The 18,067-nt window shown below is 36.2% G+C and overlaps 2 protein-coding genes across 2 annotated transcripts in view; one reads left to right on the top strand and one right to left on the bottom strand.

Annotated features, from left to right (window-relative positions):
* Nucleotides 1-11,994, top strand: part of inaD (inactivation no afterpotential D) — a 27,833-nt gene extending 15,839 nt beyond the window's left edge. Inside the window, exons 10-11 of the mRNA XM_073956810.1 lie at nucleotides 11,196-11,492; nucleotides 11,569-11,994. Of these exons, the coding sequence (XP_073812911.1) occupies nucleotides 11,196-11,492; nucleotides 11,569-11,757 (486 nt within the window). The 3' untranslated portion in view covers nucleotides 11,758-11,994. The remainder of the gene's footprint in view (nucleotides 1-11,195; nucleotides 11,493-11,568) is intronic.
* RpL23 (ribosomal protein L23) lies at nucleotides 11,995-14,475 on the bottom strand. The gene is made up of 4 exons (XM_073956811.1): nucleotides 14,403-14,475; nucleotides 14,144-14,227; nucleotides 13,950-14,077; nucleotides 11,995-12,252 (listed from the first exon to the last, which is right to left on the bottom strand). Exons 1-4 carry the CDS (start codon nucleotides 14,413-14,415, stop codon nucleotides 12,055-12,057), a joined length of 423 nt encoding a protein of 140 aa, XP_073812912.1. The 5' UTR covers nucleotides 14,416-14,475; the 3' UTR covers nucleotides 11,995-12,054.
* Nucleotides 14,476-18,067: the final 3,592 nt, after the last annotated feature.

Below are 18,067 nucleotides of genomic sequence, written 5' to 3' on the forward strand. Positions count from 1 at the left end.
TTGTTTGTAATGTAATAATAAACTCGCTAGAAGTCGCAATTATACACCAATAGTCACGAAATTTTGCACCGGGTAAGAGTATAGGTCGAAAAAGATGCCTACAATTTTGAATAATGATCTGATATTCTTTAGCGGGTGAAATGGACCATTACTTTTGTATGAAAAATATAAACATTTTATTTTCGGTCGATATTTTAATACCTTGAGGACATATATATTTCGCAAAGTAGCCTACATATGGAAAAAAACTACTGACCTTTCCTCTGATGTAAATTGCAATAAAGTGTTTGCTAGATATCGGGCCTACTGCCTAACATATATGGGTATAGTATTTTATGCGAATTTCCTGGGGCTAAGATTCATTAGGGTATTTAAAAAGAAGAGTATACTATAGTCCGTCCATAAAATACTCCACAAAAAGGCGAAAATGGGGTGAACAAAATGCTTGTGGAGTAAAGTAAGAGGTGAAGTGTGTCTCAGAACATACCCGATAGCGTTGTAATGGAGGCCACATACATGGACGACTACCTGTAGTTAACTTCACTTTTCTGCGGCAGATCATAACACACACACACATGGATCCATGTCAAGAAAAATATGGGTTCCGCTACAAAACAAAATATAATGCTATAGTTGCGATCACAAGAACTATCCGCTATTAAAATTTCAACACGAACCAACTGGATTAGAGAACAAAAGTGTTAAACGTTTGTTGTTGTTGTAGCAACTACTACACATGTATTCGTTCTTATTTTAATGATTCGAATCTGATTTTAATTCGAAAGTTCAGAAATGACACCACCTGCCTGTCCATAGTGAAACAGGAGTTAGGTGAGTTGGTTTCGCTGGGCAGTTGAACAGGTACAGCGTATCGTACGCTGTATTATTGCATGCTGCACAGATGATGGTATGAGTGTTCAGGGATACGCCATCAATCCTTTATAGACACTTTCTGAAAGAAATGATGATATTTCCTAGGGTTAATCTGACACAAAAATCCGACTGCTGCGGGATAGATCGGGCTGGTCATATTAGTTGGTGTCCGAAGGGTTTTTAAAGAAAAATTTTTGAACAGTTGTCGTTGTAGCTGCATAGGTTTGATACTGGGTTGGAACAGCTGGCCAAAAGGATTTTGGTTTCGGGCCATTGCATTTTTGAGCAGTTTCTTTGACCTTCGTATATGTCTGAAATAAATATTACAATGTTGCAATGCGAAAAACCTGGCCAAAACTCTAAAAATGAATGGATTTCTGGTTTCATTTTTTATACCGTTTAACCCTACCGACCCTATGGGTTCTAGAATACACCAAAACTCTATATCTTACCCAATCTCCAGAAATATGCTAAATTATAAACACATTTTGGGTGCCACGTGGTGCAATGGTATGCACGCCCGCCTTGCACGCAGAAGGTCGGGGGTTCGATTCCCCGGCCAGGCAATATCAAACATTTTTCAACGGTGGCAAAATACCCCTCAGTAATGTTGGCGATATTTCCTGAGTATTTCAGCCTTGAAAAACTTCTCCATAAGTGGTGTCTTAAGACACGCCGTTCGGACTCGGCGATAAACAGTAGGTCCCATATCATTGAGCTAAATATGAATCGGGGTGCACTCATTGATATGAGAGAAGTCTCCCTTGTCCCGTATGGGATGTTGTGGAACAATGTTTTTTTTTTATAAACACATTTTAGGGTTAAGGGAGTTCTTCATGTGAGTTTTGGCAAAATTGTCATACAAAGCATCATTTTAGAAGAATGACAAAAATGTTATACGCTAAATTTCACTATAAGTCATTAAAGAAATGAAATCTTTATTTGTAAAGGAAATATCGGTATCAATTTTGCCAAAATACCAAGAAACTAAAATGGGGTTGCAAACTTCTACCATTTCTACAGTTTTGGAAATGTTTGAGTTAAGATCACTTGGTATCCTTGCACTTTAGGTGTATAATGTATTTGGCAACTTTACTGACAAGAATGTGAGGAATATTTTTCTTAAAAAACCGCTCTTGTGAGTCATAAAGGAGTCTTTTTGGTCCTTGTAAAATGTGATGGAACCAGATCAAAAAATTCTAGAAATTTCTTCGCCATAAAATTTTACTATAGGTCCTAGAATACATCAAAACTTTACCCAAACGCCAGAAAGTGACACTATACTATATTCTGACATTGTGGATCAAAGAAAATCTGTACATATCTGCAAGACAAAAAACCACGTAAAAGCGAAAAGTGCAAATACACATAGCCTAGAAAGTCTGCGTTCACCTTACTACTTTTCAAAAACGATGCTAAAACTTCAATAAATAGGTGAATGAGGTCAGTTTTTCTTTCATAAATATTTTATTGGCACTCTTTACTACCAGAATAAAAAGAAAAATTCCTGAAAATATATTGTTATTACGAAGATAACGGCAAAAAAGTGTTACAACTGCTAAACTAGAGCCCCAAAAAGTCTGCGTTCACTTTGTATGTTGCAATAATACCGTTAGTTTTTTTGAATTTTTTTGCAGTTTTCTCCCATTTTTAATCAATATTATCACAACTGGCCATTCTGTGAGGTCGTTTGCACACTTAACTTAAAAAAGTAAAATATTTCAAGAATGGAAAACAAGGACAAAGAAATTGGAATCGATAAAAGGAAAATTCTAGGTAAATTATGGAAAAAGCTATCGAAATATTGGCGAAACTGTAGGTGGAACATATTAGGCTATACATAGAGTGATAATTAACTATAAAAATATCGAAATTTTGAAGACAATGCCCAGATCTGGACGGTCAAAGCTCAGTTTTGGACGGTCAAAAATATTATCAGAACGGGAGGAGCATAACATAACTAATATAGTTAAAACAGATAGTCCGATAGTTACTTCAAAAATCGTTGAAAATGTGAAAATGGCATCCAAAAAAAGTATTTGTGCACAAACCGCCAGAAAAATACTACATAAAGCTGGATATCATGGTATAGTCGTACGCGAAAGCCGTACACATCACTAGTGAACAGGCAGAAGCATATTGAATTTGCTAATGAATACATAAACAAGCCTCCGAGTATTCCGGAATCAAGTCATATTTTCGGCCGAAAGCGTGTTCTATATGTTTGCAATGAAACGACTTCAATCTGTTTAGAGAGAACTCGAACAGCGCTTGAAAAACAAAATCTTGTTTTACACTGTAAAAAATGGCGAGGTTGCTGTTTTGGTTTGGGGTGTGTAGCAGCTTCTGGAGTGGGCCAACTTGTATTTATTGAATCGACAATGGACAAGTATGGTTACCTAAACATCATGATGCGCAATTTGAACCAAAATGCAGAAGAACTACGAAATTTTGGTTGCAACAACATAAAGTTTCAAAGCATACTGCTGAGATTGTAAGGTTTTGGCTCGTATATAATGCCCAGATCTGGGTTTTGACGTAAAAATTCTGCTTTGTTTATAGTTAATTATCACTCTATGTATGGACTAATATGTTCCACCTACAGTTTCGCCAATATTTCGATAGCTTTTTCCATAATTTACCTAGAATTATCCTTTTATCGATGCCAATTTCTTTGTCCTTGTTTTCCATTCTTGAAATATTTTACTTTTTTAAGTTAAGTGTGCAAACGACCTCAAAGAATGACCAGTTGTGACAATATTGATTAAAAATGGGAGAAAACTGCAAAAAAATTCAAAAAAACTAACGGTATTATTGCAGCATACAAAGTGAACGCAGACTTTTTGGGGCTCTAATTTAGCAGTTGTAACACTTTTTTACAGGTATCTTCGTAATAATAATATATTTTCAAGAATTTTTCTTTTTATTCTGGTAGCAAAGAGTGTCAATAACATATTTATGAAAGAAAAACTGATCTCATTTACCGATTTATTAAAGTTTTAGCATCATTTTTGAAAAGTAGTACGGTGAACGCAGACTTTCTGGGCTATGTGTATGTGCAGGATGTTTCGATGGAAATTGGTAAAAAATACTCTTCCCTTTTTATGAAATGATGAGATACACAGCCCAACTCCATCTTACTCACAACTTTTTTCTTAATTTATTGTGAAAATTTACCTTGAAAAATTCAACAAGTAAAAAAACCGCACTTTATTGGCCTACTGAACATTGTAAATACGTTTCACATACCTTTCATCACCATTACAATAAAATATTTTGGATATTTCCATAGTTTTATAAACAACTTAAAGATTGAGACAAAAAAATTCAGATAGGGTCACTTTGACCTGGTTTTATGTGCACTTACTAAACAAAAAACTAATACATATATATTTTTTCATAACTACACACAGTGGGATCCTATAAATAATATTTGACACTATTTAGTGTAAATTTATGCATTTATATCAACGATTTTTGGCCAGGTTTTTCTGAAAATTGGCCACTGTGCAATGTTTCCTCCAATTCAGGTATTCAATTCGAGATCTAACCCGAGCTTCAATCTTTTAAGTTGGTATCCACAGGGTTTGTAGAACCATTTTCTCTGGAAGTATTGGGCTTGTCCACGAAAACGATTGGATCATTGTAATCAGGAATGCAAGAACTAGCTTTGGTAAAAATTTCCATAGCGATTATGAATCTTCACGTAGGGAGCTACTCACAAGTGAGTTGCAGTTCACTTTCCCCTGCTCGAGCTATTATGATTGAGCAGGGAGGAGCACAAAAAGTGAACAAGGGTTGACAAGTCGGAAAATGGAAAATAATGGAGCGACTTGTGAACCCTTGAAATAATAATTTGTGTTGCCATACCGTCATTTTTTGCACAAATAACTTTGAGATTAATTAATTCTTATTTTTTGTATAAAAAATAAATAAATTTTCAAATTAATAAACATTTCTAGCAAGAAAAATGTCAGTTATTAACAATCCACTGTAAAAGAACATGGATATTGGTAAAAGAAAATACAACATTAAAACAACATGGCAACATCTGTAACAGCTGTTCTTTTGTTTTGGCAGATACATATGTGAAAATTGTTTATTTACACTGAAGAATTCGTGAAATTTATTGGAAAATCGTAAAAAAGTGAACAAATGTCGTTTAAAAACGTCATTAAATGGCTACAATAAGTAAATGTTTAATGTTGCATTTTGGGTGATAACAGAAATGGCAAATTCTGAGGAATACCAAGGAAATGAAGTGGAAGTTGTGTTTAGCACCATCTCCCATTCTTTCCAAGACTGCGACCCCAAAAGATCCAAATCGTGTACATTACTCTCTCTAGGAATAACAATTGCAGACATGGGTTGCTCCTGATTGGGTCCTTGTATAGTTGTGAGCCGCTTTATGCAGAATGTACCTTTTTGATCTGTCCATACCTGAAAACTCGATTTAGGCCTTCCTTCACTGATACATACCACGGGCAACGTTTTAGTTACAGTACTTGCTCGGGCATTACCGTGAGATAGGGATGGCTCTCACGGTAATGCCCGAGCAAGTACTGTAACTAAAACGTTGGGTGGGTTGGCCCGACACACTAGGTCCATCAAGAATGATCTTCACGTTCTAGAGAGGGAAGCCCAACCATACTGGATAGAATCCCTTGCTCAACAAGCATTTCATGTAGTTTTGAATAGCTTTCACATAGTCGCAGGTTCTAATGTAAACAAATATAGTGTGAATAAAGTCCACAACAAACCAGAGTAGTTTTTGCTCAACTATACTTGGGATATTGCAGTCGTCTAAATTCTTAGGCAAATATTGATAGCACCATGCACAGCACTATGCGTCTTTTAATGGTGCGATGCCAAACCTAGTCATATAACTCCAGTGGATAGCTACATGCCATTCTTGGAACTGAAGGTAGACCCAATTTTGAACCAAATTCTGAAAGAATTCAGAGATTCAGACCGAATTCGTAAAGAACTCTGAAAAAATGTTAGCGGTCAATGCCCTAAGCTTTAAAAAACAAGAACATTCGTTTTATGCAACTATAAACATTATGGTAGAAATTTATAATAATAGGTGTGTTCGTTTACTCAACAATTTGTACAAATTTGTACAAGATCAGTAACTTCTTGTAATCGGCTAAGGTCTTTTGCATTATACTGTAGATTAAACGAACAACATCCAGTAACAATTTGTACAAATTTTGAGTAAACGAACACACATAATGATATTTCTTTCTTTTTATAAGAATAAAAACAAAAACGCCCATTTGTTTTTAAATTTTTAAGTTGACCTCAAGCCAAATTAAAACCAAAGAAAATAGCGTCCAAAGGTCAACAATAACCTCACAACATAAAAAATCTCTTATTATTTTTTGTTACTTTCAACCTAAAATACAATTAATTATCATTACAGATACAAAATATTCGTATTTTTTTAAATAAATGTTCACACTTAAATTTTTTTGTTCAACTCACTTTGATTTCGGTAGTGAGAAATTTCAGCAGAAATTTGCCTCTTTTTCTCACTTTTTTTACATTTGTAATAGCTAATTTTTTCACGAACGTGAGTTTTGCTCACCCTCTTGTTGTTTATAATAAGGGAACAGTGAGAACATAACATCACTCACGGCGATATGATGTTTATAATAGGGGAGGAGGCGAGAAAGAGAAAACTCACGGTGAGAGGCCGTTCATAATTGGGCTGTTCAAAACGTTTCTCGAAGAGCGCTTAAACTGCACATAAGCTAACCTTTTGAAGATTTTTTAGATCATTCGTGCCAATATGTTAGGAAGTATGGACTTGCCCACAAACAAGTAAAAAAAGTATCAGTCGGCTTTGCCGACAGAGATATACCCTCAGCCTGTGTGGATTGAAATACTTTTCTCTAAAAAAATTATGTATTTAGGGGGTTTTCAAAGTGTTGGGCGTATGAACCGACAAAAGTATGGATAGAATTAAAGATCAAAAATCTGTAGGGATATCGATAGATAGAGCTTTTTTATCACACTATCCTACGAAAAACATAATATCGCTGTAAACAGAGCCACTAGGAAACCCTTCGGTAAAAATGTCCAATGATCCTCGAACAGACCTTAACCACACAAGAATTGGACAGATAGGGACCAAATTTGAACATAAACTAAGTTTCGACAATATTTGGATCCCAAGGTTTGGACCAAATCGGTTGCTACGTCTATGAGAAATCGTGCGTACCATTTTAGCGAATATTTTCGAACTTTTGTGGGGGAGGTACCGAAAGGAGTGGACCTATAAGTACCACCTTCGAATTTCATCTAATATTCGAAGAAAGGTTACAATATCCAAAGTGTGGACGAACGCAGTATTCGGTTCGAGCTCTCCGGCCACTACATATTGTGCCATAGGGGTTTTTTACAACTTTTGGGATGTTTTCTCAAGAAGTATGGACTTGCCCCTAAAAAAACTTTTACTGTCGTAATTGAGGCAGCAAATGCTAGTTGTTTCAACAGAAATCAAAGTGATTCGAGAGCAGGTCTTAAAGTGAATTTATCCAAAATTCTGTGTGGGAGGTACCCGAAGGAGTGGACAAATATAGTCCATATTCGAACCTGATCTATATGTATCTGGTAGATATATTAGGATGTGTAAAGTATGGACCAAATCGGTCACTCCCATCAAGATTTATCGTGCGCACAATTTTTGACATTTTTTTAACTTTTGTGGGGGAGGTACCTGAAGGAGTGGACCGATATGGCTTATCTTCGAACTTAAACTAAGTTTGCACAAAATATTACGAAGGCCACATTTTGGACGGAAACGGCATCCGTTCGAGGGTTATCTTCCGCTCCAACCTATACACACGGTGTCATATGGGTTTTGTAACCTTCAGGCTATCAGGAAGTATGGACTTGCCCCTGATGAAACGTATACCGTCGTATGGGGGCCAGTGAATAAAAGTTGCTACAACAAAAATCAAAGCGATTCGAGAGCAGGTCCTAAACTGAACTTTTCCGAAATTTTGTGTAGGAAGTACCCGAAGGAGTGGACCGATTGAGTCCATATTGGAACATCATCTAAGTCTGGTAGAAATTTAACGATGTATGGTCCAAATCGGTTAATTCATTCAAGAGTTATCGTACGCACAAATTTTCCGAACATTTCCCACATTTTATGGGGGAGGTACCGGAAGGAGTGGACCGATATAACCCATCTTCGAACTTAAACTAAGTTTGGACAAAATATTACGAAGGCCAACTTTTGGACCGAATCGGGAGATCCGTTCGAGAGTTATGGTGCAGCCAGCCAGACAGACGGACGAACATTGCTAAATCAACTCCAAATTGTCTGAAACACATTTTGTCCAAACATACTTGGGGTCTAAAACTATTATTTCGGTGAGGCACATTTTGCCCGTATGAAAGTGTATATACCCTCGTTAGCATAAATGCTGAGGGTATAAAAACGTTATACCGTTGTTATAAGACCTTAAGAACTACCTTTGGTAAAGTTTTCAAAACGATCTTCGAACAGACAGACGGAAGCTAAATTTTTATTTTAGTTGGTTTTTGGAGCTTTTGTACCACGAGTACAACCTGCTGCAAAAAATATCAAAACGTTTCGAGACATGTCCTAACTTACACTTTTGCGAAATTTCATTTGGGAGGCACCCAAAGTATGGACCATTTTACCTAAAAATGTTGAGCTTTTGTGGGGGAGTAGCAATATGTCCCATATTCGAACTTGTGAACAAAATTTTACGAGGTGCAATGTTCGGACAGAATCGGTTGATCCGTTTGAGTGTTGTCGCGTGCCCCAGTTTGAAAAACGGACCGTACTTAACCGACTCCAAATTGTCTGAAAGTGATATCGTCCATACATAATTGGTTCCCAAGAACATCCATTTTGATGACCTAAAGGCTGAGGATAACAACTAACAGCGAAACGTCACGTAATTTGGTGACTGTGTGGGTTCGAGTCCTTGGCTTTACTTTTTCACTTGCTAAAAAATTTCCGATCATCAAGCATAACTCTAAACGAGAAAATCATTAAAAAAATTATCTTCGCCTTAACAGGCAAAATTTCAAAAAATAAAAAACGGGCTAAGCCCGACTGGGATTTAAACCCACGTCCCTGAAAACATATGAAAACATTTTGTCACGGCGTGTTAGCTTTCAAAACAAAACACATAACGTCCTGAGCTCCAAAAGATAACTCTCGAAGTGAGAAACCGATTTGATTTGTACATCGCATTATTTCTTAGACTCGGATTATGTAATAATATTGGCTACGTCGGACCTCCCACACAAAGTTTGGAAACAGTGCAGACAAAGGACTCGTCCGGGATCGTTTTTTAATGACGGTACAATTTTTTTCGGGGCCGAGTGCATACATTCTTCCTGAGAAATTGGTCCAAAAACTCAGAGAACCCCTATAGACGTCAGAAGTGTTGTGTTTACTTTTTTCATTATGTCCAAAAGTATATTTCTATAGGCACAGCCGACTGATGCTTTCTTACTTGTTTTAAGTCCAAATGCCTTAAGTGAAATCTAGATGCAAAATGGTATCTTTGGCATAAGTTGAATGTTCGGACTCGATTTGGATCGATCATAAAAAAATTCGATTAAAACGATTAAACGACATTTTTGTTCGCGTTAGACGAGATTTGTTCCTGTCCATAAAAGAAAGTCTTCAATCCCCGGATTTCGGGGCCTTTATGATGATATATTTATTGGCGTGATCAGAATTACGAGGGCTGAACGATAAGTATCTGGCCTAACGATGACAACGCAAATATTTACCATCTTGTTTTTTTCAAAAGTCTCCAGCGTGATTTATACGTTTTTTCATGCTCTCAAACCAATTGTTGAATCCCTTTTTCCACTCCGATGTAGACTCCTCGAAAACATGGTTTTTGAACGCTTTTATAGCATCTTCTGGCAACGAAAAGCGTTGACCGGCTTATCTGGAGTTTAGCCGCTCAGCTCCGATTTTGATGAAATTTTTTTTTACAAGTAGATTTCACTTCCCTGATCACGAATGTACACATAATTTTTTTGGGAAGTATATACTTCCCGAGATATGGGCATTTGAAGTTCCAAAAATTCCCTTGTAAAAAGCCACTTAATAAGAGAAAATTTTTAAATTAGAAAAAAATTGTGTTCCCTTGCCCTAGATTTGCTCCTGTCCATAGGAGAAAGTCTTAAATCGCCGGCCGAAGGCCGGCCAATTAAAAAAAAACTGTAAATTAAAAAAAAAAAATTGGGATGAGCGGCTAAACTCCAGTTGCTCCCGTTGACCACGCCTTTTTCTTGATATGCTGGAGTCAAGTAAAGTCATTGAATCCCAAGTCAGGGCTATACGGCGGATGACCAATCAATTCCACGTTTTGTCCGGATAAACAGACGCTGGTTTTAATCGATGTGTGAGAGCTCGCATTGTCATGATACATAAAGATTCGCCTTCTCTTGTTCCGAAGTGCCTTTTACGTGAACTTTCGTTGTATTTGGCTCGCTTTCGAAGACCTAAACGGTCGATTCCTGTTTTGTTTCGTGCTCCTAAGCATAGATCCAAGATTCCTCGTCTGTGACGATCTTATAAACGTCGTTTGAACCACAACAATCGTTTTTATTCACGATTTCTTTGTACAAATCCACAAGGGCCTCTTTTTGAGCGATTGTCCAATTTCGCTGGATCTAACTAGAAAACTCCATTTTTGCGGCCAGGTGTTTATGCAATATCAAGTGTTAGTTGGTGGAAGAAATGCCCATGAACGCCGTCTTTATCTCACGGTATATAACATGGCTATATTGCATTATCCTTCCACGCACGACTTAATTTTTTTCTGGCACAGACCTACCTGTGGTAAAAATTTTAGATCGATCCGAAACCTTAAAAGGACTTCTGTCTACTAAAGAAGGCCTTAAATGGTCTTCTGTCTACTTTAGAAAACCCAAAAATTTCTTCTGTCTACTGGAGAAGATCTTAAAAAGCCTTCCGTCTACTATAAAAGACCCAAAAAATTCTTCTGTCTACTTTAGAATATCTTAAAAGGACGTCAGTCTACTAAAGAAGACCGTAAATGGTATTCTATCTACCTTAGATGACCTAAAAAGGTCCCCTGACTACTACAGAAATTAGATAAATAATGATATCAACGAATTTAAAAAAAAAAAAAACTATCCCTTACACTTTTTGTGGCCTTTTAAATGACGTTGGCAAAATCTGGGCTAATCCAAGAAATTCTGTTTCGTTTCATAGGTCTTTGAAAAATCTTTGAATATTCGCTGTTTCATAATGCAATTTATAATCCCGATCGATGTTTTCCTTCCAGACTGGTTGTGTAATAACACACATCTATCCGGAGGGTGCCGTGGCCACCGATAATCGTTTGCAAATATACGATCACATTATTGAGGTGCAAGGTAAACAAATGGATTGTACATCAATGACAACGCTGAAGATACATCAACCATTCTATACGTGCTATGACAATCTATTAACCTTGCAAGTTTATCGAGCCGATCCACCAGAAATTGAAACATTTAAAGTTGAATTCAATAGGAAACCGGGTAAAGATATTGGCCTATCATTGGCGCCGAATGTAAAAGGCTGCACAATAACAGAAATCGTAAGTGAACACTTGAACATTAAATATACAAAATCTTTATAAATTACAAAAAAAAATAAATTTTTATTTGCCACAGACCTCTGCAGGCTATGCTGATATTGATAACAAATTACAACGTGGCGATATTATAACCAAATTCAATGGTGACTCCCTGGAAGATTGTACATTTGAGGTTTGCTATGCCCTGTTTAAGGGAGCCACTGGTAAAATATCATTGGAGGTTACAAGGCCAAAGCCAACAGTTCGCACAGAGGCAAAGAAGTGAAAAGTGAAACATTACAAATGTTGCTACAGCAAACTCTGTATACTTCTACAACAGGAAAAACTATTACTACTACTAATCCAACGAAGAAACCTCCAACTAATCTCCCTTACCAACTAACTTTGTAATTTTAGTTTGTAAGTTGAGATGATGAGATGATATTGAGATTGATGAGCTGCTATAAAAACAAATTGAAAATAATTCCTAAAAGGAAGAAAAAATAAAAACAAAATTACAAAATACAAGGTGACTGTGGTCTCTTCTTATTTTATTAAATCATAATAAAAAAGGGGGGTGTGTTTAAGCAATCGAACTGGCGTTAGATGCAATACGGGGCCACAAATCAGCGCATTCCTTGGCAACGGGACCGGTGATGGCAGAACCCTTCATTTCACCCTTATTATTCACTATCACCCCCGCATTATCCTCAAAATAGAGAAAAACGCCATCCCTCCTTCTGAAAGGTTTTCTCTGGCGAATTACCACAGCAGGCATTACCTGTAAAAAAAGAGAAGAAAATAGGAATTAGAATTGTTTTATAGGAGATAATTATCTGTGTTATGGTGGAAATAATGGGCAGCAATTGTGAATAGGTTTTGGGTAATTTAACTTAAATAACCAAGTCATTGTTTAGAGTTCATAACCCCATGGCAATGACGTTGGTGCATGGACGGCTTATCTTATCAAAGAGCGGTAATGATAACACTTGAAAATCCCAGTTAACATTGTTGGGCGTGTACCCTATAAAACAGTTAGGAAGAGTACACTTTTCGACTCCCTCGGGGATCTCTTCGATAAGTCTACCTTTGATATGCCTAGTGTCCGCTTTACAACGACATATATTTTTTGGTTGCGGAAGTCCATACTTCCCGAGACGTTCAAAGTTCCGCATGCACATTTTTTTCTCATTGTTTTGGAAGACAGCCAGACTGTAAAATTCTTGAAGTTCAATACCCGGCTAAACGATAAAATTTCCTTTTAATAAATGTAAGTTTTTAAGCCTTGCAACAGGTATTCGTGCCTTTAACCTACTTAAAGATTCCACCATCGGCTATGCAATAAAATTCTTCCATATAGTCTGGGTTCCAAAAATTCCTTTGTTAAAGGCCAGCTATTAAAAGAAAAAAATAAATTTAAAAAAAATGTGTTCCCGTGCACTCGTTTTGCACCTGTCCATTGGAGAAATCTATATCAGGTCCCTAAGGGCTATCGACGACGATAGACAAGTCAAAGAGATCTGCGAAAGGGCCTAAAACTGGACTTGTTCCAAAATTAGAGGCATTTCAAGTCATATCGAGGAGTTATAAGTATCACTGCGGTATTGATATGACTGTACAGGGATAGTAGGAACCTTCTGACCTTTTATATTAAACTATGTTTCATCAAAATGCAACTGAATATGTTACTTGAGATGCTAAAAAAAATGGAGGAATAGTTAATATTAGTGACACCGCGCGTGATACTAACGATTCTTTCCTTCAGCAGTGATCCTATATTTCCACTAGAAAACTATTTTCACTGTAAAGACAATAGGTGCCTTTTCCCGCTCATATTTTATCTCAGCATACTTTATCCCGAATCGCACATCTGATAGAACGTTTTTCAAGGCCTTTTGTGGGGAAATTTTACACGAAATATCCTGGTAATATAGCCAAGGTTACTATGATCGTTATTACACTAACTACCGCTAAGAAATACAATGACGCCCAGTTCTCTGCTCCTCCGGATGTACACGGAGAAAATCTGCAATTGAAATATGACTGTGGTCGTTTTGCACTTGGGTTCGGCAAATGTTCTGGGAACCCCTACATCGAGTTCTTTCGACCCGTGACTGTATCGATATAAAACCGGATCTGGAGCTGTCTCGGCTGACAGGTTCCTATCTAACATAGAACAGAAACGTTCTCAAATGTAATCATGTTTGAATCTTAATAGCATTTCCCCGTCTAGGATTTCTACGCATCTCTCTTTGGAACTTTGTAGTTTCATGTTTTTTTTAATAAAATTTATGATCCGACTCTATTAATCCATTCTCAACATAAACAACATCCAAAATATTAAGCCGGTTAAAAAGGAAACATATTTTAAGACACTACTCCGCCTCCAAAATCATATCCAGCAATATTTCTCCACCAATGTATCACCATAACTGAAGACAAACTCTTCCGCCATCTCCTCCAGCTACAACAACTTACCTTCTTTCTCAATTCTGGTTTACCCTTCTTAACAGTAGCAACAAACATATCACCGACACCAGCAGCGGGCAAACGGTTCAAACGACCACGGATACCGTGAACAGCGATGACATACAAGTTCTTGGCACCTGAAAAAAAAACAAAAATTCAATCAGCATGCGTTTCTTAAAAAATTCCAACTAATTCAACCTTACCTGTATTATCAGCACAGTTCATGACGGCGCCTACGGGCAAACCAAGGGAGATGCGGAATTTTCCTCCCGCAGTTCCACCACGTCCTGTTGCAATTGCAATTAAGGCACCATAGTTGAAAATGAAAAGAAACACCAAGAAAATAACACTTTAATTAAATTCTTCACATAAAATCATCAATAGTTAGTTATTTCATTCACATTATTGCATTTTATTTCATTTGGATTTCATTAGATTAAATTTATTTTTATTGAAAATCACCTCTCTTAGACATTTTAGCTGGTTCACAATCAAAAGGAAGTCAAAAAAGAAAGAAAAAACAAAAAAATTATTGACAGCTATCTATTGGCAGCCAACTTCACTGTGGTGTTGCCAACCACCTGTAACAGTGTTGTATTTATTTGGTGGGAAGAGTTGTTGCTGGGACACAAATGTAAATGAACAGTGGGAACAGTTAAAATTTTTGGATGTGTAATATAAAACTAAAAATTTATTTAAAAAAAAACAAACGTATTCGCAAATTTCTTTTATTCATTTAATTTACACTAGAGGTCATATTGTCATATACATATATTTTACCGCCACTCGATTTCAACTGTAAATTCTTTGGGTATACGCCAAATGAAAACAGATCTGTAGTGCGATTCTCTAAGTTCCGGTCCACACTAGAGTGATTTCATTGAAAAAATTGCATGAAATGATGTGTCTCTAGATCGACCTTTATTGTAGAGTAAAATCATAAAATTGCTGTAGGGGGGAATTCGATTTAAGAACACCTTTTTAATGAAATTCACGTTAGTGTGGACCGGGACTAACACATTTTTTGAGTTACCGACAAAAATCGGTAAAATTAAAACGCAAAATTATGAATGAAAAGTTCAAATAAAAGTTGACAACAATATTGCTATCGGTAGAACTTTACTACGCGTTTACACCAGACAGTTTGTCTTCAAATACAACTCTGATTTACTAACACATACATATATTTGTCGTTTGTCTGCCAACAAATTTTTGACATTTTTGTGAAAAAGAAGTGAGATGATAATCCAAATGTGCCGAAAACAAAAGAATATGTACAAAAAGAATTGGTCTGTTCCTTTACTTTTAAAAATGGTAACAGTGGCAAAAAATGGTAAAAGTGGTGAACTGTTCTCATATAAATTGCATGCTATTAAAAGTAAGGGAACACTTTACAGGTTAAAAATGGTAATGGGGTTTCTACACGGTATGTTTTTTACATAACGATTGTCACTTTTTACAAATCTGAATTTTGTACACATGGTGTGAACCATACAGAAATTTCAATGCATGAAAGTGTTAGCTTCGTTCCAGTACTTTTTTAATGGTAAAATGTTCAAAAGAGAAAACTGTCAAAAATGAGTTCAACGCACACATTTTTCTAAAATGTACGGGAACGGAAAAATGGCAGAAACGTCAAAAAATCTGGAACAAATGTCAAAGTCGACGTGTCAGCCAATCGGAAGCCGGCAAACATGTTGCACATTTTTGCTCGCTCAAATTTGTCGTGTAAAAAGTTTCTAAAGAGAAAGCCATTCAGCGCCATATTTGCTCAAAGAGAAGTGAACATTTTGCAACTTTTTTGGTGTACGGGAACGTATTTCGGGGAAAAATGTTTAAAATGTGTTAAATGTGTAAAAACTTTTTAGTTCTGGAACGAAGCTGTTATGTGCATACATATGTATATTTTTCGAATAGAACGCGCTCTATTCTCATCTGTACAACCAATGGTAAACAGCTGGTTTGTTTGTACGCGATATAAATAAAGAAAACAACAGAAAACGTATGAAAAATAATATTTTGCCGTGCAGAAGGAATTACATATGGGCGAAAAAAGTGAAAGTTGCTATGTATGAATATGTAAAATACAGACCGTGTAAAACCCGCATAAGAAATGGTAACCTCAAGCACGTAACCCTGGGTTTACAAATGACAGGACAGTTGACTTCATGTATTGATTGTCAAAATCCCACAACTTGCCTGTGTTACGTAGGCGTCCCGACAACTGCAAAAACAGTTGTAAAATTTTGAATGAAAATCATCGATTTATTTTTGTTTTCCGTTCTCATATTTTGTTTTTGTTCATGTTCTTTTGTTTTCAACACATTTCAATTATCATCTCACTCCTTTTTCACAAATATGTCAAAAATTTGTCTTCCTTACTGTCTGTGAAAAAATGATGGACAGCTGAGAGACAAACGACAAATGTATGTATGTGTTAGTAAATCAGAGTTGTATTTGAAGACAAACTGTCTGGTGTAAACGCCTAGTAAAGGAACAGAGCAAATATAAGTGAACGGAAAACGAAAAGAAATCTATGATTTTCATTCATAATTTTGCAACTGTTTTTGCAGTTGTCTGGACGCCTACGTCACACAGGCAAGTTGTGAGATTGTGACAATCAATACATGAAGTCAACTGTCCTGTCATTTATAAACGCAGGGTTACGACTGCTTGTTATGCCAAGCTTACACTTCAGCATGGTTTAATAAGAAAGGTTAGCCAAAGCTCCCTGTCAATTTAATTTTTTTCTTTCGACTATTCCTAAAACGTCAAAACAATATACACAATCTTTGTACGTGTGTGTGCTGTTTGAATAAAATGCCAAACAATTTTAAAAACAATCGAATTCAATGGTTTTTAAATTCGTGTTTAGAATATTAGTATGGAAGAAAATTGTCAGCTTATCATTGAAACAAACATTTTATCATATCCGTAACTCGATTATGTGGAGAAACCTTGGCCCGTCATTAATTTTTCGTGTTTTTTTTTAAAATGCTCAAAATTGGTATTGTAAACAAAATCACTTGTTGCTTTTGTGTTTACCAATTTTGATATTTTAGGAATTCAGGAAAAACTTCTTTACTTATACCATGCACTTGAGCTCCAAAACCCACTGGATTTCACGCAATCCTGAAAAACACCCCGGTGTTTACACTTATTTTTTGTTGATTTCAAACATATCACAATGATCAATGTAGATGCATATGCGCAGCTGATCAAACATGAATTTCAAAACAAGTTGTTATAAATTGAATTAACCATCAAAAATATACGACAATATAGAACTTTACAACTTTATTTGGAAAATTATAGTAAATTATTCGTTTAGTGCTAAAATGCGGTCCCGTACTCCGAAATCTTGCAAGGCTTGCAAGCGCCGAATAACACCATCTTCTCCTGTTTTCTGCCATACAATTTTATGCTCAGTTTACATTTACGAAATCCACTCGATTTCAACTGTCAATTCCATAGCTCAAACGTCAAATGAAATCTTATCTGGATTTCATTTGACGTTTAACCTATGGATTTGACAGTTGAAATCGAGTGGATTTCGTAAATGTAAACCAAGCATTAGCCTAGTAGAAACTAGCAGCAAGCATGTTCATTGGCATCTAATATGATAGCTGATACGTTGATTTTGACATTTATGCTAGAGTTATTGCAATTTCCGTCATTTTTCCGTTCCCGTATTTTATAAAAAGTTTGTATGGGGAAGCAATTTTTGACAATTCGCTCTTTTTTCTAACATTACCATTAAAAATGTACGTGAACACAATGAAAAATATCATTGTAACAAAGTAATTTAATATTTTTTCACATTGTTTACAAATTTTGATACTAAAATTTTTTGTTGCAGCAATTGACCATCTATCTACTGCTTGGTTTACATTCGGCGTCGTTTCGTGATTTCGCGTGGAATCAAGCAAAATTTATCATGATTTCTCATACAAAAATGAAATCATCCCATTTCGTGATTTCAGCGAAATCAACATCGAAATCACAGTACTCATGATATACATACAACCCGGTTTTTGCCTAAAAAAGTATCAAAAGTTGCAACACTTTTCACGTATCACAATAAACAAGATAGATGTGCGAATTGCTGGAACCAAAAATGTTAATAT

Source organism: Musca autumnalis, unplaced genomic scaffold (genome assembly GCF_047663935.1).
Source record: "Musca autumnalis isolate F117 unplaced genomic scaffold, ASM4766393v1 scaffold_5, whole genome shotgun sequence".
In the NCBI taxonomy this organism is placed as follows: Eukaryota; Metazoa; Arthropoda; class Insecta; order Diptera; family Muscidae; genus Musca; species Musca autumnalis.